This window comes from Entelurus aequoreus, linkage group LG05, assembly GCF_033978785.1.
Source record: "Entelurus aequoreus isolate RoL-2023_Sb linkage group LG05, RoL_Eaeq_v1.1, whole genome shotgun sequence".
Lineage (NCBI taxonomy): Eukaryota > Metazoa > Chordata > Actinopteri > Syngnathiformes > Syngnathidae > Entelurus > Entelurus aequoreus.
In genome coordinates this window covers 48859519-48881707 of record NC_084735.1, presented here as the reverse complement: position 1 = coordinate 48881707, position 22189 = coordinate 48859519, and the positions used below count along the sequence as shown (strand labels likewise).

The 22189-nt window shown below is 39.0% G+C and overlaps 1 protein-coding gene across 1 annotated transcript in view; it reads left to right on the top strand.

The window, feature by feature from the left end:
* Nucleotides 1–22189, top strand: part of LOC133649945 (uncharacterized) — a 333671-nt gene that overhangs the window by 270461 nt on the left and 41021 nt on the right. Inside the window, exons 10-15 of the mRNA XM_062046662.1 lie at nucleotides 2362–2481; nucleotides 2556–2632; nucleotides 6686–6864; nucleotides 8273–8543; nucleotides 20498–20657; nucleotides 20785–20977. Of these exons, the coding sequence (XP_061902646.1) occupies nucleotides 2362–2481; nucleotides 2556–2632; nucleotides 6686–6864; nucleotides 8273–8543; nucleotides 20498–20657; nucleotides 20785–20977 (1000 nt within the window). The remainder of the gene's footprint in view (nucleotides 1–2361; nucleotides 2482–2555; nucleotides 2633–6685; nucleotides 6865–8272; nucleotides 8544–20497; nucleotides 20658–20784; nucleotides 20978–22189) is intronic.

Sequence of the window (22189 nt, the reverse complement as noted above, 5' to 3'; positions counted from 1 at the left end):
GCTTGAAGTCCATCCGTGCCCATTGAATGTTTTCCTGGAGTTTCTGCAGCAAGCGTCTGGTGCATGGTTTTGTTGTTGTAATGACGGTCATGTCATCCATAAAGGCTCTAATTGGCGGAAGACGTAGGCCACTCTTGGTCCTCTCACCTCCCACTACCCACTGGGATGCCCGTATGACCAGCTCCATTGCCATGACGAATGCCAGAGGGGAAACTGTGCAGCCCGCCATGATGCCAATTTCCAGATGCTGCCAGGAGGTGGTGTTGCCCTCAACTGTTACGCAGAACTGGAGATCCTGAAAGTAACTCTTGACCAGTTCAGTGACTTGGTTAGGTACACCAAAGAAATTGAAGGCCGTCCACAAGATCTTATGAGGGACTGACCCAAAGGCGTTGGCAAGGTCTAAGAACACCACATGTAGGTCTCTCCGTTCTTTTTTTGCAGTTTGTAAATATGTGTGTGTATATATGTATATGTCTATGTATATGTATTTGTCCATGTATATATATATATATGTGTATATATGTATATATATGTGTATATATGTATATATATGTATATATGTATATGTGTCTATATGTGTGTATGTATATATATATATATATATATATATATATATATATACATATATATATATATATATATATATATATATATATATATATATATATATATATATATATATATATATATATATATATATATATATATATGTATATATATATATATACATATATATATATATATACTGTATATAATATATTCGTACATATATATTCCTCGCGCACTAATTGACTTACAGAGCGCACTTGCTGCATGTCACGTTATCGATGGTAAAATGCATTTTTAGACAATATGATTTGCCTGAGTGGCTAGGAGATGGTAGAAAATGGACTAGTAAGGACAAATTTAAAAAAATTAATACATTTTTTTTTAAATAAAAAAAATAAAAACATTTTTTATTTTTTTTACTTGGGACTTCCCGCGGGCCGGATTTTGGACACTGGGGGGCCGTATCCGGCCCGCGGGCCGTAGTTTGGGGACACCTAGTCATACGGATAAATCCGATAACAATAAAAAAAATAGTTTGGATATAAATAACATTTAAGAACACTTCAATGAGGTGAGATTAACCCTACTGTGCTGTAGTTGGGTTACGGGGGGCAAATCAACTGCTCCTTTTCTCCTCCATGTTCCGTGTCATAAACTCCCCCTGAGCTTATTGTAAACATAACATCATCTGGTACTTCTTCATTGTTTCACAGGAAGACATTTGTTCTGCAAATATTTTCGCGAGGAGGGAAAAAAAACATTGCGCTTCAACACATCAAACTTTATCAGCCAGCATCGCTGCAGTACCACGCTGTTTTGAAAGCCTGCGAAGACGCCTGCTGCTAAAGAAGCTGCTTAAAGCCAGCCACTAAGAAAAGTGTACAAAATCTATAGTTAAATCTAAAATTTAAAAAAAACTACAAGATTATAAATAAGTTATCGGTATCGATCTTGAGGAGCAGGAAGTCATCTGTATTGGTTTAAAAAAATATCCCTAACTTTTACCTTCATTGAAAATTCTGGTAGGCGAAGAATTTAAGAATGTATTTCTGGAATTTAATAGTGTTTCTCACCTTCTTTCTCATCGGCTGGCCCCAAGGTGGCTTATTTTGCAGTCGTACCTTATTAAAAATAAATGAACTGTGAATTATTTTTATACAGTCAGTGCTTTACATTGAGAAACCCATTATCTACATTTAAGGAAGCTGGATTCGAACCAGGAACCCTGGTTCCTCTACCATCTGAGCCACCCCACCCCCAAAAGCGCAGACTGAGTCACCAATGCATAGGGATTTTTTTATTTGCGATAGATTTGGATGATACGGACTAGTTGTGGTGCGCCATGTTAGGCAGTACACTAACTGAGACGGAATACGCATACCAGGGCAAACGTTTGGAAAAAAATGTTCATCGACAACGGAATCCTACCAAAAGTGTGGTGTACAAAAACTGAAGTACCACTGTAATTTTTACTTTCATGCTAAGATCACTAATGTGGACAAAAAGTCCAGCGTTAAAGAGTTTAAAATAGTTTTACAGCCAAAGTCTGCCTGGTTCTTAACTCTTAAAAAACCTCATGAAAGCACTAAAAAGACGACTGACCTTCTTCTGTTTTTCACAGATTGAAGTGAAGTGGGGTGCTTTTTATATTTCAAGTATCATTACGCAAATTCAGTTACCATGGCGACACTCGGAGGTGTTTCTGCCCTTGTCGCAGAACAACGATCAGCAATTGGTTGTCTTCCCGTGTTTCCGTGGTAACCTTAATTTAACCCCCGCAATCCACTCGCGTGTCACTTGTCTCCTTAGGTAAATGTTGATTTGTCAGCACTACTGGATAGTGAGGACAAGAAGTCGAGGAACAAGAGAGGAGTCCTCCCCAAACAGGCCACCAACATCATGCGCTCTTGGCTCTTTCAGCATCTTATGGTGAAACGTCTTGCTCTTGTGTTTGGAGCTGCAAAGCAAAGTGACTCATGCCAAATGTTGTCTTCTACTTTTAGCATCCGTACCCGACAGAGGATGAGAAAAGGCAGATTGCCGCACAGACAAGCTTAACCCTTTTGCAAGTGAATAACTGGTAAGATAGCATAGTCGTCACATTTCTATTTTGTTTTACTGTTTGAGAAAATGCACTGTGCAAGCCTGGTGAGTGGATTTGGGTACAATATGGGAAGTAAAACTGCTTACTTTTAGTGTAAACAACAGGTAGGCCAATTGTTAACAAACACAAGGCTTTAATTACAAAATAAGTTTTTCAAGCTCTGACTTCTTCTTGGCATTGTCACTAACCTTGACTCCCGGTCTGCTCTTCCTCTGCCTTACAATATTGCACACTTAACAATTCAGATTAAGAATACGTGTAGGTAGGCGTGTGACCAGTGTGATGTTGGCCCCACCTCGCCATTGCAGATATCAAAATAATAATGCAGTCTGTTTGTGCCCCAATGACCCCCACCTTGTCCAAATCCAAACATGACCAAAACACTTGTACTGTTTTGCGCTGTCAAAAAAAAAAAAAAAAAAAAAATATATATATATATATATATATATATATATATATATATCATTATGGTTTAACGTTGCTATTTTCTGTTCTTTTTTTTATCAACTTTGAATTTTACTTTTCAAATTTTCTTGTAATCAGAAAATATTTTCGATATATTAGGTGGAATTTTTTAGGTAAAAATTCCATCTAATGTACCGAAAATATTTTTTAGGTAAAAATTCCACATAATGTACCGAAAATATTTTTTAGGTAAAAATTCCATCTAATATACCGAAAATATTGTCCAGGGTCTACCCCACCTTCCGCCTGAATGCAGCTGAAATAGGCTTCAGCACCCGCCGCGACAAGCGGTAGAAAATAGATGGGTGGATGGATATTAATTTTATTTATAAAAATCACTGAAAATCTCTATCAGTCTGATAAAACAAAATAGAACAACTTCAACCCAATCCCAGTTTTGCAATACCTAGGATAAAGATATACAGACCTATACTAAAATACTAAAAAAAAAAAAAGTAAAATAAAAAATTTATAGCAACAACAGTATCAATAGCAATAGTAATCGTGGTAGCCATTTTTGTGTTATTTATATTTCTGTAGTCCTGCATACATTAAGTTAAATTAATTCTTTGTTGTTTGATGGTGGTGGTGTTTGATGAGTATTTAGGCCTATTGTGCTACTGCACTTTGGTGGTGGTCATTGTGGTTTTGGTAGCCATTTTTGTGTTATTTATATTTCTCTAGTACTGCGTATATTAAGTAAAAATATTTATTTTTTGAATTGTCATGAAAATATGTTTTGATGTATTGTAAAGTTGTTATTGTTAAGTTAATTTATTGAATTAGAAAGCGTCATTTATAGCACCTGTGACGAAAGCATATAGGGGTGCACAGGTGAAACTGATTGGACAAATGTGGAGAGACTGGCGGTGAAAACAGTTTTTGACCACTACGCAACACTTGAGCCTTAGTTTTGTATATAGCTTTGTAGGTAGTTAAAGTTGTTTTTGTTAACCTTGGATGGATGGTTGGAAAGAAGACCTTTTTTGAAAATAAAGCTATTTTTTGAGACTTAAGTTGTAGTCGGAAGTGCGTATGAAAGTGCACCACCTGTCCTGGCTCAGCCCACGGCCTTTGGTTTAGAACCTGGAAAGCTTGGAAAGGCCGATACAGTAAGGATTTAAATAATAGTTATTACAAACTAAATTAATTGCAGTGACAGAACAATATGTATCATCTTTATTATGATCACTTATCATGTCCATCGCCAGCTTGCATTGCATCTCATACACCTGACAACCACACTGTAGCCATTATTCAACACAAGGAAGAAAAAGTCTACTATTTTAGATTTATTGAATTGTTAAAAAAAACTCACATCATGGATCCCATATTTCAAGGTATGACTCATTATTAGCAAATCTGAATGCAGTTTTTCTACTGATATCCTCTCCATAGCTTTTTTATTATTCACACAGAGTCCCCATTTTGTCAAAATCTCACCAAACGTGTCCCAACCATTTGTGCTGGCTTTGTGTTGTGTTTACTGTCACATTTGTGCTACTATGGTTTTAATGTTCTTAATGTTTGTATTAGTTTTCACAGCCGTAGTGATTGATACTAAAATATCAATACCACAAATGTTTTTTCGCAGCAGGGACAAGTTTGGTGAGATTTGGACTACGGTTGTGCGATATATATGCTATATAAATGATATAAATTTGGCTGACGATAGAGCGTTTAATACTGTTGCCATATCGTGACGATGCATGTTGATGACATATTCTAGCTGTGTCAGCAAATTTGACAGCAACAAACGAACAATTGCGTTCTCAAGGCAATGTAGCATCCTAGCTAATGTAGCGCCACAGCGCGAGTCACTAATCCTCCCCTACTTGGCGGAAAATAAACTAAGTACCATTGTCACTGGAGGACGAGAAATAGCTAAACTTGCCATACTACACACCGACACAAGACACAAGAGGCCATGCTAACTGATAAGCTAGAGCCCTTGAATGTTACAGTAATAGAGGTGGGCGGATCGATACAAAAATCGACAGTAAGGATACGATACGACAAGTGTAGTATCAGAATATGGTCCAAACTACAGTGATTAGATCAGTATTTTTTTTATTATTGCACCATCTTTTGGTAGTTTTTTATTATTGTTTACAAACTCAGGAAATAAGTCCAAGAATACAGGAGGACTTTAGGTGCAAAAGCCAAAATATTTAAATCAGAGCCAAAAATTAGTATTGACATTATTTTTGCTGGCCCTGCGATGAGGTGGCGACTTGTCCAGGGTGTACCCCGCCTTCCGCCCGATTGTAGCTGAGATAGGCTCCAGCGCCCCCCGCGACCCCGAAGGGAATAAGCGGTAGAAAATGGATGGATGGATGGATTATTTTTGCTCCAAATATTGTATGTAATAAAAGGGAATAAGGACATATTCTCAAATATTAATTGATATTATTACTCTGCCATTCTGTGTTTTGTCTGATTATAGTCAATTGTAATCATTCAATGATTTAAAAAAATGTAAGTATCAGTATTGGTCTTATTACTACTTGGTATTGTATCGATTACCCAAATTTGTAGTATTGCCCAAAACGAATATAAAGTATCCAAACAACATAGGAATAAGGGTTTATTACACTTTAACAGAAGTGTAGATTAAACATTACAACAGAAAATAATGAGATATTAACAGTAAATTAGCAAGTAGACTATTCATAGTTTTGAGAAAATAACACAACCAAATTTGATGCAATAAAAACTAGTACTACTGATAGTCTCACACACACACACACATACAGACACACACACACCCACACTAGGTGTGGTGAAATTACCCTCTGCATTTGACCCATCCCCTTGTTCCACCCCCTGGGAGGTGAAGAGAGCAGTGAGCAGCAGCGGTGGCCGCGCTCGGGAATCATTTTTGGTGATTTAACCCCCGATTCCAACCCTTGATGCTGAGTGCCAAGCAGGGAGGTAATGGGTCCCATTTTAATAGTCTTTGTTTCAACATAAGTTAGCAGCTAAATTAGGAAACTTTGTAACCCATTTTGTAATGGTTCTATCATCATTTGTACACTAAATAATATATCGTTATCGCAGGAGGCTGCAATATACAGTATATGCTGATAAAGGTTTTATTCCATATCGCCCATCCCAAGTGTATTTTAGAATGAAAAACCCTAACAGCGCAAACGTAGTACAATGAAACTGCAGTATTGTTTTCCCATATCTGCAATGGCAAGGAGTTCAGCTTCCCACAGGTAATACTACACCTCTGATGGTTAGCACATCTGGCTCACAGCCAGGAGGTTCAGTGTTTGAACCCCTTGTTCCTCCTTTGACTGGGATGTATATATATCACCTCTTGTCTAAAGTCAGCTGGTATGGCCTCCAACCACAGTGTGACCCTGACTGAACAAGATAAGATGTAGAACATGAATGAAGTCGAGTGCCTTGAATTTGTAGACAGCACAAGAATTGCCAGGTGCTGCCATCTCCTGGTTGTATAAAGTATCACAGAAATCTATAGTGGACATCATAGAAATGTCATTAAATCACAAAAACGTCCACGCGTAAGCCCCCCTTTTTCACATTCCCTTTCAGGTTCATCAATGCTCGACGGCGTATCCTCCAGCCTATGTTAGATGCCAGCAACCCTGACCCAGCTCCCAAAGCAAAGAAGATGAAGTCCCAGCATCGTCCCACACAGCGATTCTGGCCAGACTCCATTGTTGCTGGAGTTCTGCAGACACACAGATCTCAGCTGGGGAACAACTCAGACAGTAAGTGCACGTCAACTTTTTCTTTACATTTTAAAAACATTTTTTATGGCTGACATTGTTTCATACCCTGGACTAGAGGGATTTTATTTGTTGACTCGGAAAAAAGTGTTCCAAAATATTAGTTAATATCACTGCGATGAGGTGGCGACTTGTCCAGGGTGTACCCCGCCTACCGCCCGAACGCAGCTGAGATAGGCTCCAGCACCCCCCGCGACTCCAAAAGGGACAAGCGGTAGAAAATGGATGGATGGATGTATAGTTAATATCACATATTTTGAAAAGGAGTGTCGTGATCCGATATCAGAAAAACAACAACTATAAAAATGGGACCCATTACCTCCCTGCTTGGCACTCAGCATCAAGGGTTGGAATTGGGGGTTAAATCACCAAAAAACAGCCACCGCTGCTGCTCACTGCTCCCCTCACCTCCCAGGGGGTGGAACAAGGGGATGAGTCAAATGCAGAGGGTAATTTCACCACACCTAGTGTGTGTGTGACTATCAGTGGTACTTTAACTTTAACTAAAAGTAACAGACTTAGGGGTGTCAAATAATCCTGGTAATTGTGATTAATATCGAGCGTGTTGTGTTTTTTAATCGTGTTAATTACATTTTTAATCGCTAATTCAAGGCTGCGATGTGACAAGTCATATCTTCATATTTTCAGCACAGTGGCTGAAAATGGAGCCAAAAAGCATTATGGAAGGACAATAAATTTAAATGTGGAAACTAATAACTCATAATAATGTTAAGATTAGTGCTGTCAAATTATTATTATTTTTTAATCAGATTAATCACACTTTTGAATTTGGATTCATCATCATTAATCACAGGTTATTACTTGCTTGCAGAATTTTGATTAAGTTAAAGAGCCCAATATTTGTACACAAATGCAATTCCCCAAGGGGATGGGTCAAATGCAGAGGACAAATTTCACCACATCTGGTGTGTGTGTGACAATCATTGGTACTTTAATCTTTAATCTTTAATCTTCTATTGTTACGACTACTTCCTGACTACGGCAACACACCTAGGACAAACTGAAATGAAGCTCACATCACTTGATCAAGCTTTTTCGAGCATTCCACACTACAAAATATAGATACAAGTATGTCTTATTTGTGCTGAGATCAATATGTGTATCAGCCAATAGTCAAGGCTGCAATATCAGTATCGTATCACAAGTGAAAGAGTTTAGTCCAAGATGTGAAGAATGGTTGGCTTATCTTTTACATGAAAACATCAATTCAACCACTAGGTGCCAGTGTTGGCTTTGTGTTATCAAAATGAGTCGGTCTTGGGTATAGGACACCAAAAAGAGAGAGAGAGGGCTGATGGGATGTCAAATGTGCACACACAAAGTTGCGGTGATGACGTTAATTGATATCAACGCTTCCACCTGTGATCAGACCCTCTCAGCCTGGACAGCCTCCAGTCGCTGTCGTCAGACTCTGCCACCCTGGCCATGCAGCAAGCCATGCTCGGAGCCGACGACTCCATGGATGGTACGGAGGACGAGGAGGAGGAGGAGGAGGAGGACGAGGAGGAGGAAGGAATGGAGGAGGAGGAGGAGGAAGAGGAGGAGGATGGGGAGAATGACACCAACAGGGGGAGCCCCATGCCGTCTTGCGTGGGAGCGGCAAGGAGAGAGCTGAGCATGGAGCGCCGGGAAGAACTGGAGTAGACTCGCTCGAATCCTTCACGTGGAAAATGTCTGACTCAAACAGGAAGTAAATGACACTGCCGCTAACTTCACATGCACCGGAATGAATGCAAGCTTTTACAGTGTGGAGCGACTATGGAGTTATTACATTTGACAAAAGGATCCCAATCATTTTAGACAATGATATTAAAGCAAGGGCAAAACAAAAAAGGCTTTGTTTTACTAAATAGTTTGGCTTGGAAGGCAATGCGATAAATGTGTTATTTCATCCATTCATCACTTTTCTATACTGCTTCTGCTGATTAGGGCCACGGGTGAGCTGGAGCCTATCCCAGACGAGTCGCCGATCAACCACAAACAATCACACTATGAACCATTTACACACACATTAGCCACACTTTTCAATTTCCTGACAGACAATGTCCACTGCAGTGGACATTTGTATATGAGCCATTTCTTTTGTCAAAGGTACGCATTTCGGAAAATAGACATGTGCATGTCCACTGCAGTGGACATTGGTATGTGGCCTATTTCTTTTGTCAGATTTACAAATTTCAGATTATCGGCCTGTTGTGCGTGTCAAAAAAATGTCCACTATAGTGGACATCTAACCTTTTGTGTATGTCCAGAAATGTCCACTGCAATGGACTTTTTTTTTTTTCTTGCCCTGATGTGGGATCGTTGTGGCTTGTGCAGCCCTTTGAGACACTCGTGATTTAGGGCTATATAAGTAAACTTTGATTGATAGTAGGGATGTCCGATAATGGCTTTTTGCCAATATCCGATATTCCGATATTGTCCAACTCTTTAATTACTGATACTGATATCAACCGATACCGATATATACAATCATGGAATTAACACATTATTATGCCTAATTTGGACAACCAGGTATGGTGAAGATAAGGTCCTTCTTTTTTAATTAATAAAATAAAATAAGATAAATAAATTAAAAACATTTTCTTGAATAAAAAAGAAAGTAAAACAATATAAAAACAGTTACTTAGAAACTAGTAATTCATGAAAATGATTAAAATTAACTGTTAAAGGTTAGTACTATTAGTGGATCAGCAGCACGCGCAATCATGTGTGCTTACGGACTGTATCCCTTGCACACTGTATTGATATATATTGATATATAATGTAGGAAGCAGAATATTAATAACAGAAAGAAACAACCCTTTTGTGTGAATGAGTGTAAATGGGGGAGGGAGGTTTTTTGGGTTGGTGCACTAATTGTAAGTGTATCTTGTTTTTTTATGTTGATTTAATTAAAAAAATGTTTTTTTTAAAAATGATACAGATAAAAAAAATAAACGATACCGATAATTTCCGATATTACATTTTAAAGCATTTATCGGCCGATAATATCTCTAATTGATAGTGGCCTATTTCTTTTGTCAGATATACAAATGTCAGATTACTGGCCTGTTGTGCATTTCCATAATTGTCTACTCCAATGGACATGTGTATATCTTGTCAAAGCTACACAATTTGGAACATAAACCTGGTGTACGTGTCACAAAATGTCCACTACAGTGGACATTGGTACGTGGTCTATTTCTTTATGGTCACACATTTTTTCAACATAGACTTGTTTAACGTGTCCACCAATGTCCACTGCAGTGGACGCTGACTGTCAGGAGGATAGACTGTACCGAAATGGTGGATGGCTAAGTGCAGAAGTTGATGCTTCGAAGCAGGAGTGTCAGTACATTTGTGGCCCATAGCTTGTTACGTTTCACTATGTTTACACTGCAGGCCAATCAAAATGTTTTCCAGTTGACTGTTTACACTGCAAGTAAAATGTGTCTTAATCAGACTCCAGTGTAAACACGCCCCAAAGTGGCCTCAACGTCACTTTTATGCGCAGTTTGATCAAGCGAAAACAAAGGGCGTTGACAGGAGGTTGACCCGTCACTAGCGCTACAAGTAAATGATTATTTTAATTGTATATTTAATTTAGACTCTTAAGGTATAACTTTTTAATTCAGCAGCAGCTCAATATCAATCAATAGGCACGGCTGGTAGCTTTTTTTGACGAAGCGGCTCATTTTGACAGAACACCGGATTTCATAATTAAACAAGAAAGTCGCTGCTACACGAGAAGACACAGATCAGCGTGTTCGTGGGTTTGTGCTGTGACTGTTGTGTCAAGCAAGTAGGCAGATGATGGAAAACAACTGTAGGAGGAAGAAGAAGAGAATTGCAAAAGGGAAAGTGATCAAGCTGCGCACACACATGACATAGCTCGCCTAAAGCTGATGTAAAAGTCGCATTTAAAAAAAAAAAGATCAGATTCAGACTAATTCCTGATGTGGCCCGAATCTGATGCAAAAAGATCAGATTCGAAGCGCTTTGGAGCGTTTACACTGGCAAAAAAAAAAAATCTGATTTGGTGTGCAGTGTGTGAATGTGAGTGTGAATGTTGTCTATCTGTCTTGGCCCTGTAATGAAGTGGCGACTTGTCCAGGGTGTACCCCGCCTTCCGCCCGAATGCAGCTGAGATAGGCTCCAGCACCCCCCGCCACCCCAAAAGGGACAAGCGGTAGAAAATGGATGGAAAATAATAATAACACACTTAGTCACAGATAAGCTAAGATGCAGGCTGTTATCATATCTACTTTCTGACAACTAACAGACGATGTAAACATAATGCTGTCAAACAATTGAGCTTTTAATCGGATTAATCACACTTTTGAATTCAGATTCTTTGCAATGAATCGCCCAAAAAATCCCCTGATCACTGATCGCATAACAACACACCCGTGGTTAAGGTAAAGGATCACAGGAATAAATTGGATAAATGATTCATGGGATTATTTTGTGATTAATCGCATGTTTTTAAACCCCAGACATACTTTTATTCACGCCCTTGTCGTCGTACTGTATCATGATGGCGATAATATGCTGTGCCACAAAGCTCAAATGCAAGCCGGTTTATATCAATCTTAAATATCAAAATGCTCCTTGCCCATCCTTTGATTTGTCCTTGGAAATATTTTTCCGAAAGCCCTGCTTTAGAACATCGAGGCTTTTTATGCTGGCTTTAGCTTTACAGAGCACAGAATCAGTACCAATGTTTACAACAAAACTTGGCCTTTTGGGAGAGTTCATCAACAACAACTTTTCTGGAAATGTTTTGCTTGACTTTTTGACGAGCACGGGAACAAAGTTGATGAGATGATTTGAAAAATAAATATTTGTAAGTATACCATCTTACAAAGATATGAACAGTGCATCCACTTTTAAGGTTGGTTTATTGTAACAGAAACAGAATGTAACAAACAAAAATCCAGATTTCCATTTGATTAAGTTAAGTATTTAGTGAAAAAACTACACTAGTACTGAGTAACTGATGGGTAACTTTTGATGTATTTAGTAGCAACTTGAGGGTTCCATGTTCGATTCCAGCTTCCACCATCCCAATCACGGCTGTTGTGTCTTTGGGCAAGACACTTCGCCCTTGCTCCTGATCCATGGTTGTTAGCGCCTTGCATGGCAGCTTCCGCCATCAGTGTGTGAATGTCATGTATAATGTAAAGCGCTATAGATATCATCCTAGGTAGAGTAAAGCGCTATATAAATACAGACCATTTATTCACTAATTAATTACATACAGTAGGAAGGGATTAATATGGCCCCAATTGTTGCGGTGTACCTGACACATGAAACATTACTAATTGGGGACTGCACTATCCCTTTTATCCGCCAATCGGCAGTAAAGTGTTGAATATCTTGAAATGTGTTTTGTGGCAATTCCAACGTTGACCACAGCGTCAGTTCCTAGGTAGAGTGGCGCTTTCCATAATTTTCAACAGACTGCATTGCAAAATGAATAACTCTCCTTCACCCAGGAATGGGGCCATATAAATACCTTCCCTACTGTACAAAATATGCACATTTGACAGTTACTTCTGACATTATAACAGGGCTAATGTTAGCATATGTGCAGCTAAAACATTAAAAAAATAAATAACTTCTTACCATAACACGTTTCTCCAGTTAAAAGTGAAACTCTTGTAGGCTGAAATGTGAACATTTCTACTGCCACAGATGACAGCACATGATATAAAAGTTATTTGTCCTAGTTTGCAAGTAAACATTGAAGATGACGTCATGTCACTTTTTACAGTGGGTCGTTTGAGCGCGGTCATGTGACTGCCAGGCTCCCTCTGATTGGTAAAATGGAGTCACACGTTACTATAGTGCTCACGTTGGATTGGTGAAACAGAGTCATGTGACATAAGAAGTCTCTACAAGTCTTTGCAAGCAGTAATCAATCAATCAATCAATCAATGTTTATTTATATAGCCCTAAATCACAAGTGTCTCAAAGGGCTGTACAAGCCACAACGACATCCTCGGTACAGAGCCCACATACGGGCAAGGAAAAACTCACCCCAGTGGGACGTCGGTGAATGACTATGAGAAACCTTGGAGAGGACCGCATATGTGGGTAACCCCCCCCCTCTAGGGGAGACCGAAAGCAACGGATGTCGAGTGGGTCTGACATAACATTGTGAAAGTCCAGTCCACAGTGGATCCAACACATCAGCGGGAGTCCAGTCCACAGCGGGGCCAACAGGAAACCATCCCGAGCGGAGACGGGTCAGCAGCGCAGAGATGTCCCCAACCGATGCACAGGCTAGTGGTCCACCCGGGGTCCCGGCTCTGGACAGCCAGCACTTCATCCATGGCCACCGGACCTATGCGACTCCCCCTCGCAAGGGACAGGGGAGAAGAGGAGAGAAGAAAAGAAACGGCAGATCAACTGGTCTAAAAAAGGGGGGGTCTATTTAAAGGCTAGATTATACAAATGAGTTTTAAGATGGGACTTAAATGCTTCTACTGAGGTAGCATCTCTAACTGTTACCGGGAGGGCATTCCAGAGTACTGGAGCCCGAATAGAAAACGCTCTATAGCCCGCAGACTTTTTTTTGGCTCTGGGAATCACTAATAAGCCGGAGTTCTTTGAACGCAGATTTCTTGTCGGGACATATGGTACAATACAATCGGCGAGATAGGCTGGAGCTAAACCGTGTAATATTTTATACGTAAGTAGTAAAACCTTAAAGTCGCATCTTAAGTGCACAGGAAGCCAGTGCAAGTGAGCCAGTATAGGCGTAATATGATCAAACTTTCTTGTTTTTGTCAAAAGCCTTGCAGCCGCATTTTGTACCAACTGTAATCTTTTAATGCTAGACATAGGGAGGCCCGAAAATAATACGTTACAGTAATCGAGACGAGACGTAACGAACGCATGAATAATGATCTCAGCGTCGCTAGTGGACAAGATGGAACGAATTTTAGCGATATTACGGAGATGAAAGAAGGCCGTTTTAGTAACACTCTTAATGTGTGACTCAAACGAGAGAGTTGGGTCGAAGATAATACCCAGATTCTTTACCGAGTCGCCTTGTTTAATTGTTTGGTTGTCAAATGTTAAGGTGGTATTATTAAATAGATGTTGGTGTCTAGCAGGACCGATAATCAGCATTTCCGTTTTCTTAGCGTTGAGTTGCAAAAAGTTAGCGGACATCCATTGTTTAATTTCATTAAGACACGCCTAATCAATGGACTATAGATAAATATAGTTATGCTATGAATAAATGTAGTGATTGGAATGAAACGCAATGTAACTGAGTAAAAGTAATGTTTCTTCTTCACAGAAAAAAAGAATAAAGTAAAGGTAAAAAGTACGTTGTAATAAAATGCCTGACAAGTACAATTTATCCAAAAAATACACACAGTAATAAAATGTAACGGAGCAAATAGCATGTTCCTCCCCACCTCTGGTTCACTACAATACTGTGATAATACAAACTTAAGACACTTACTATTCAGTATTACATATAAACCTTAATTTAGGCTAAAAGTACATAACATTTGCTTTAATAAAAAAGTGAAGTCACACAATTTGAAGCGCAACGTTGCCAGGGACGACTGCTTTCTCAAAGGGACAGAACTGGTCTGTGTGGGCCAGAACACTTGATTTTTAGTAGGAAATAAAGGACAAATCTGTGATGAGGTGGCGACTTGTCCAGGCTGTACCCTGCCTTCCGCCCGATTGTAGCTGAGATAGGCTCCAGCGCCCCCCGCCACCCCGAAGGGAATAAGCAGTAGAAAATGGATGGATGGATAAAGGACAAATGTTCAGTTCAGTTCAGTTTCAGTTTATTTGGAACATGCATATGATACAATGTAATGCATCACATATTTCCAGTTGTTTCATTACAGCACGTCCGAAAAGGAGTAGGAAGAAGCAGAGCTTATTTAATCCTACCCCTATTCATACCATAGCAATTTTATCCCAATTTCCTTGTTCTCTGTAAAAGAACAGTGAACAAATAAATAATAAATAAACAATATACCATAGTAAGCATACGAATATTAAATACATAAATAATCTTTGTCTCAATAAAAAAAAAAAAAAAAAAGGAAAAAATAAGGTTCAAGATGTTCATCATAATTCTTGTTCTGTGTACATCCAAGGTTTCACTGACTTTGTATAGGACAATAATAATTTTTATCGGCCGATATCAGTCGGACATGAGCAAAAAAAACAAGTATCAGATGATACTTGTTTTTTTAATCTTTGACACAACAAGCAAATTGGTTTATAACTCTTATTTAATTTTCTGGACATTCTGACTTTTTTTTTTACAATAAACCAGCCATAAAAGTGATGGGTCGTTAACTAAGGTGCACATTTACAGAAACGGTTATTGAAATACTTGATTTTCCACTTGAAGTCTGCACAATACTTGTGACTCTAAGGTTCTCGGGTGGAACAAAAAAATTGGCATGTTTCTTCCACACAGACAACATATCTGAGATACTCTTAAGCTTTTTTCAGGAATCAACTTTTAATAATCTTCCTTTCTGTCCTCCATTATTAAAAAAAAAATAATGTTTGAAGATTTGTATATTTTGTTCTGTTTTTCAGGCACCAACAAAGACAATGGCGGCTCTTCCTGTCTGCATTCGTTCCTTTACCGTCTGATTGTTGTTGTCATGTCGGATGACTGAGGAGCGTGATGAATAACGCTTCTCAACAGACGATGACTTTGGAACACATAAGCCAACGTCGACTTTTCTAAAGGAGGATAAACATTTTGAAGGAGATGAGATTTGAAAAAGACACAAAGCAAAGATTTTATGTGAACATTTTGAACACGCGGGGAAACCATTTTCCACTGTTTTGTACTCAAACAGGATTCGGTCATTTTTGTTCTGAAGAAACAACATCTGTTAGTGGTGATTGTGAAGTTGCTTGATCGTTCATTTTCTACATTGCTTTTTAAAAATGGATCTTCCAGAACAAGTGATAGCCTTTTTTTTTATTTCATTTGTACATTTATTGTCATCATCTACTGTGTTTCAATAGACCAATTGAAATAATTAAAATGTGTAAAAGTACTGATGCCAACTGTATATTTTGACACTTTCACAGGAATGTCCTGCTCTCATTAGAATACATTCTATCCTGGAAGGCATCAAGGAAACACTTTAGATCATGTGACAGTCATGTGACCATACCAGGAAATGACTTCCCCAAAATAGAGTGTCGGTAAGCTTGCTAGCAAACTACTTTCCAAAAGCTTTTTTTTGGGCCATAAAAGGTTGTTTTAAACCTGTCTAACAGTTGTAATGCTTTAAAAAGGTGTCAAATATCACGACTCAACTATACTTACTAGACTTTGTAAACAAACTAATTCATAAAAACGTATGCATCACATCAGGCTGTTAGCTTTAAAATTGCAATGGAAAGTCTGACAATAATAACAACATCTTAATAACAAACATGTTAATAAGATACTAAATACTTTTTACCGTACTTTCAGATATTATGAGTAAATAGATGTGTATTTCTACTGAATCACTGCCATTTATTTGTGTTAACTCCAAAATAAATGTAAACGTCTGTCTTTTGTCAGCTCTAAATGTGATAAAGCTCATTTAGAACCACTCAAAATATGCATTTGCCATTTCAGGCAACTTTATTGTATTGTTGTATAACGTTCCAACGGAATTAAATGACTCATTTGAGCACCAGGAGTGAGCGTTACGCATATCATTTGCAAATACAACAAAACCTAAAAAAAAAAATAGCAAAAAAAAACATTTCGGGAATGTGCTGATGTTTACCCACCGCCTACCCAATCAGTCATAGTTGAAATAAAATGGAATATATAGAAAAAAATAAATGAGTGGATTTTCTTTGGGTTTTCCCGTAGCCTGCAGAATATCTGAAGGATGTAACTTCCCGCGACCCGTGGAATATTCCACATTTTTCAGAGAGGGTAATTAAAGTTAAAGTACCAATAATAGTCACACACACACTAGGTGTGGTGAAATCTATCCTCTGCATTTGACCCATCCCCTTGTTCACCCCCTAGGAGGTGAGGGGAGCAGTGAGCAGCAGCGGTGGCTGCGCCCGGGAATCATTTTTGGTGATTTAATCCCCAATTCCAACCCTTGATGCTGAGTGCCAAGTAGGGAGGTAATGGGTCCCACTTTTATAGTCTTTGGTATGACTCGGCCGGGGTTTGAACTCACAACACTAGGTCACTGAGTAGGTGTATGTCTTGTAACCTGACTCTCGCCAGATCCTTGTAGTTTGCTGAGCTCCACACAAGGATCTGGGACTTCTCAATAGGAGATGCATTTCAGAAGGCGGGGCCTTGTTAAAAAAAATCATTGTATGTGATTGGATAAACCACTTGTCCGTTATCTTGAATGACGTGCTACTTCAACCACTCACATCCAAATCAACCCGTGACGCTGATGAGAGCGACGCTGGGAAATTCAAAACAGAACAGCCGACAAATTGGATAACGACGGAGCGAAAAGTTTGAGAACTTTTACTGAAACAACGCAGCAATGTCAGTAGACGATCAATGTCGTGAGTGCAAAGAAAATATGCAGAATCGATTTTAGCACACAAGTCCTTGCTCCGTGCCGCCATTGTTGTTTGAATCAAACAGTCGCTTCGGCGCTACGTCACATCTATGAAACCCCGCCCGGCGATCCTGATTGATTCATTATTTTTTGCTATCTTGAAGGAGTTTGCAATGCCCTCGAGTCCAGATCCTTGTGTGGAGCTCAGCAAACTACAAGGATCTGGCGAGAGTCAGGTTAAATGTGTTGGGCGAACAGGACTAAGTCAGAACTCTTAGTGTGTGAACTATGTGTGTGTAGGATTCACAAGGGTGGTACCTATAGCTTTAAGAGTTTAATTGGTTCTGTGAAAGATATTGTAACCCAAAATTCATCTCGACTCCCGTTGTTCTTCATGAAAAAACATTCTGCGTCCCCCAAAAAACAGCACAATTTTAACATGTACCATGCTTTTTAATAAGAGAAACACACTTCTGAAACAACACAAGATCATGTAGTACAAACAACTACAGTAGGGTTGGGAAGTAATATCATAATAATGTACAGCATTTACCTTGGACAGTGGACTTCTCTGGTATCTCCTTCCAGCTGCGTCTCTGTAAAACACACCATCAGCAGCTTCTCCTTATTTTCATGGATAAATGTCCGCTGTTAGAAATTATTTTAATGTCCTTGGCTGGCGTTATGGACTCATTTTATTGTAGCCGTGATACTGCTTAGCTAAGTCAGCAACACACACACCTCAGTCTTTTTTTGATGATTTATTTATTTAATTCAATACATATAATCCACTTCTTCTCAACACTGTCCTTCACACTCACTTTCTTCCTTCCCATGCTTGGAAAACAAAGTTATGTTCATCTCTGCTAGCGAGCGCAAGCGAATGTTTTGATCGGATCTTACGGGGTTCCCTGTGACATTTGCTACGTCGACTAGCTGCGGGGAGGCTTGTAACCCACATTTGTGATCGTGACCTAAAGCATAACAATAAGCCCAGAGAGAGCTTGTATCCCGGAAAACCTGCATGTGGTGGTAAATATAAACGGAATACAATGATTTGCAAATCATTGTATTCCGTTTATATTTACATCCAACACAATTTCCCAACTCATATGGAAACGGGGTTTGTATTATATTTCATGGTAATGAAAACAAATGTTATTGTTAGTGTTGAAGATCGTTTAAATTATTATTTTTAATTGTACTCATGGACTATGGCATCAGATCGATGTGCAGGACATTAGCTTGATAAAAAATTATATATCTTTTACAGTTATTTTTATTGTGATGCGATACAATTTATTTATTGGGCACACAAATGGATTTGTTGGAATGGCCAATGTGTTACTTTATTCATTCAAAGTACATTTGTATTACAGTTGAGTTATTTTCAAATAAGAAGTATAAATGCACCATGATCAATGGAACAGTTAAACGTACAACATAACACATCTTCAGAGGCGTTGAAGTGGTAGGACGACGGGGTAAGTGGGGATGTTGTACCTGGGCCCCAAGCACAGGGGGGCCCCGGGGCTTTTGTAAAGTGTTTTTTTTTTCTTCTCATTGAAATATGGAATCATACATGAAATAAATATAGCTGTTCAATTATGAGGTTGCTTGATTCAAACTAAGAATGTCTAAGACTACCACACCTACTACACCCCTACACACCTACAGGATGAGCTGATATAAAAAAAAACGTAAACATATAATACATTTATCTGTGGCAGCATAGTAGAAAGTTATGCACAGGTTTCACTTTTGCATCTCATTGTCCGTAACTGTGTTGCGTTCAAGGAACCCTCTATTAAAGTTAGAAACAGAGGCGTCATTAGGTTTTAAAGACAGGGGAAGGCTTAAGCCCGAGGAGATGCACTACTAATAATATAATGATAATGACCTGGGGATAGGTTGATTGGCAAAACTAAATTGGCCCTAGTGTGTGAATGTGAGTGTGAATGTTGTCTGTCTATCTGTGTTGGCCCTGCGATGAGGTGGCGACTTGTCCAGGGTGTACCCCGCCTTCCGCCCGATTGTAGCCGAGATAGGCTCCAGCGCCCCCGCGACCCCGAAGGGAATAAGCGGTAGAAAATGGATGGATGGATGGATGGATATTACTGTGTTTTGATTCATATTATCCACTGGTGATACGTGCATCAGCAAATCTCTAAAGTAAAGGGAAATTTGATAGATTTATAACCATGTTAAGTGGTATTTGTTGGCACTTATTTGTAAAAAATATATATTTTGTTAATGGAAATTTATCAAGATGTGTTCTAGATATGTTAATCCCATCTTTTAAATACATAAATAAGGTGTTTTTAAAAGCTGGTTTCAACCAATTTCATGCAATAATTAAGTTTAGTGTGTGTAAACATAGATACAAGTGTGTGTGTGTAAGGGGTGGCAACGTTGGGTTTTGGGTGGGACGGGGGGTCTTTTGGGAGTGTTGTGTATGGGGGCCTTGAATTTGTTGCTACGCCCCTGCACATCTTTGTCATGAAAATGTAGTGTTTAAAAAAAGAAAAATATTAGAAATGAGTCCTCTGTGTTCCACTTGGTCTGTGCAAGATATCCTCCATTTTGAATCCAGCAGAAAGGAGTATGACTTCTTAAGGGTTAATGTAGCTTTCTATTTAAGGGAACTCACAGCTTCTGGTTTCAGGGTTTGAACAAACAGTGAGCATTCTTGTCAGGACAAATTTTGTTGTCCATTTGTCATCCTTTCCCAGCGTGCATCGTTCGAAATGTTCCTTTCTGCTTGTCATATCTACTCAGTCAAAAGGAATACATCTTAGTTTTCTTAAGAAACACAAATGAAAAATAAATGTTTCAAAACAAATGGTAACAGTAGCTCTCAATGTGTCGAAAATAGCCTCACAAATGACAGAGCCTCAAAAAACCACTCTGAATTAGCTCGGCAAAGGCAGGCTGGGGAAGTGTACACACATGCACACACACACATAATTGCTAGGCCTGGTGTTCTGCACAGGAGGTCTGCTGAAGTCAGTGCCGTCAGGGCAGCTGCATGCTCCCAAAAGTCCTCTCTGTAATTAGGCCCGGACCTAACGCGGAACTCTGGTTCCACCCAAATCCAACCTCTCATTGGCTGAAACACACCCTGAATGCACAAGGCACTTTCCAACACTGTGTGAACCTCCACATCTCTACGGACACTTTTTCTCTCGGTGTGACTGCTGCAGGCTGGAAGACATCCAATCCAGTAAGGTGGGTGCTGGATTGAAATTGCCTTTCTTTATCTTTAGGTTTTGTCATTTGCGATGAATGTTTCTAGATTATGACGCAGACTTTTTGGTTTCTCCAAGCAGTGCATTTGTTCTGTGATATATTTTAGGTACTCAAAATGTCGATTGCCAAGGCAGCAGCAAGGGCTTTGCTCTCCGATGCCCTGCTACAGGACAATCCCGCCCTAAACCGTCTTAGCCACCTGGAGTTGGAGCTTCCTCTGGACAAGGTCATCAAATATGTGTCTGTCGGCCTCCCGCTGCTGCTGGTTTCCATGGCCTTTGCCCGCGAAGTGTCCCTCGGTGAGCATATGTTGTTGCTTTTGTCCCTAATCATTTACCCTGGATTCATCATTATTAATTCCAAGGACAAGTTGTCCTCTATATCCGAAAATGTTGCATAGAGAAAGTAATGGCTGTGAATATACTCGTCCAACAAAGTTAGTATATTCTCACGGCATTGAATCGACCGTAACTGGACTGTTCAGTTTGTCTCATCCAGTCATGCTCATAGACTTAGAAAGGGCAGGTCTAGTCTGAGGGCCTGGTGCAGTATGCAAAGTAGTGGTGTGGGAAAAAATTGATTCGAATTCGAATCGCGATTCTCACGTTGTGCGATTCAAAATCGATTCTCATTTTTAAAAAATCTATTTTTTAATTTTTTTTTTAAATTAATCAATCCAACAAAACAATACACAGCAATACCATAACAATGCAATCCAATTCCAAAACCAAACCCGACCCAGCAACACTCAGAACTGCAATAAACAGAGCAATTGAGAGGAGACACAAACACGACACAGAACAAACCAAAAGTAGTGAAACAAAAATGAATATTATCAACAACAGTATCAATATTAGTTACAATTTCAACAAAGCAGTGATTAAAAATCCCACATTGACATTATCATTAGACATTTATAAAAAATTTAAACAATTAACAATAGTGTCACAGTGGCTTACACTTGCATCGCATCTCATAAGCTTGACAACACACTGTGTCCAATATTTTCACAAAGATACATTAAGTCATATTTTTGGTTCATTTAATAGTTAAAACAAATTTACATTATTGCAATCAGTTGATAAAACATTGTCCTTTACAATTATAAAAGCTTTTTACAAAAATCTACTACTCTGCTTGCATGTCAGCAGACTGGGGTAGATCCTGCTGAAATCCTATGTATTGAATGAATAGAGAATCGTTTTGAATCGGGAAAAAATAGTTTTTGAATCGAGAATCGTGTTGAATTGAAAAAAAAAGGATTTTGAATCGAATCGTGACCCCAAGAATCGAAATTGAATTAAATCGTGGGACACCCAAAGATTCACAGCCCAAATGCAAAGTATTTATCCTTTACACGACGAGGACATGCCAAGACAACAATTATATCGCGGTGTAGGTTGTATTCAGTCACGTGACTTTTGAATGGAAGTAATCAAAGTGGTGTGCCCCCAAATCAACAATCTGAGTAGGCAAGGGGACTAGATCTTACCACTAAAAGCAGATACGAT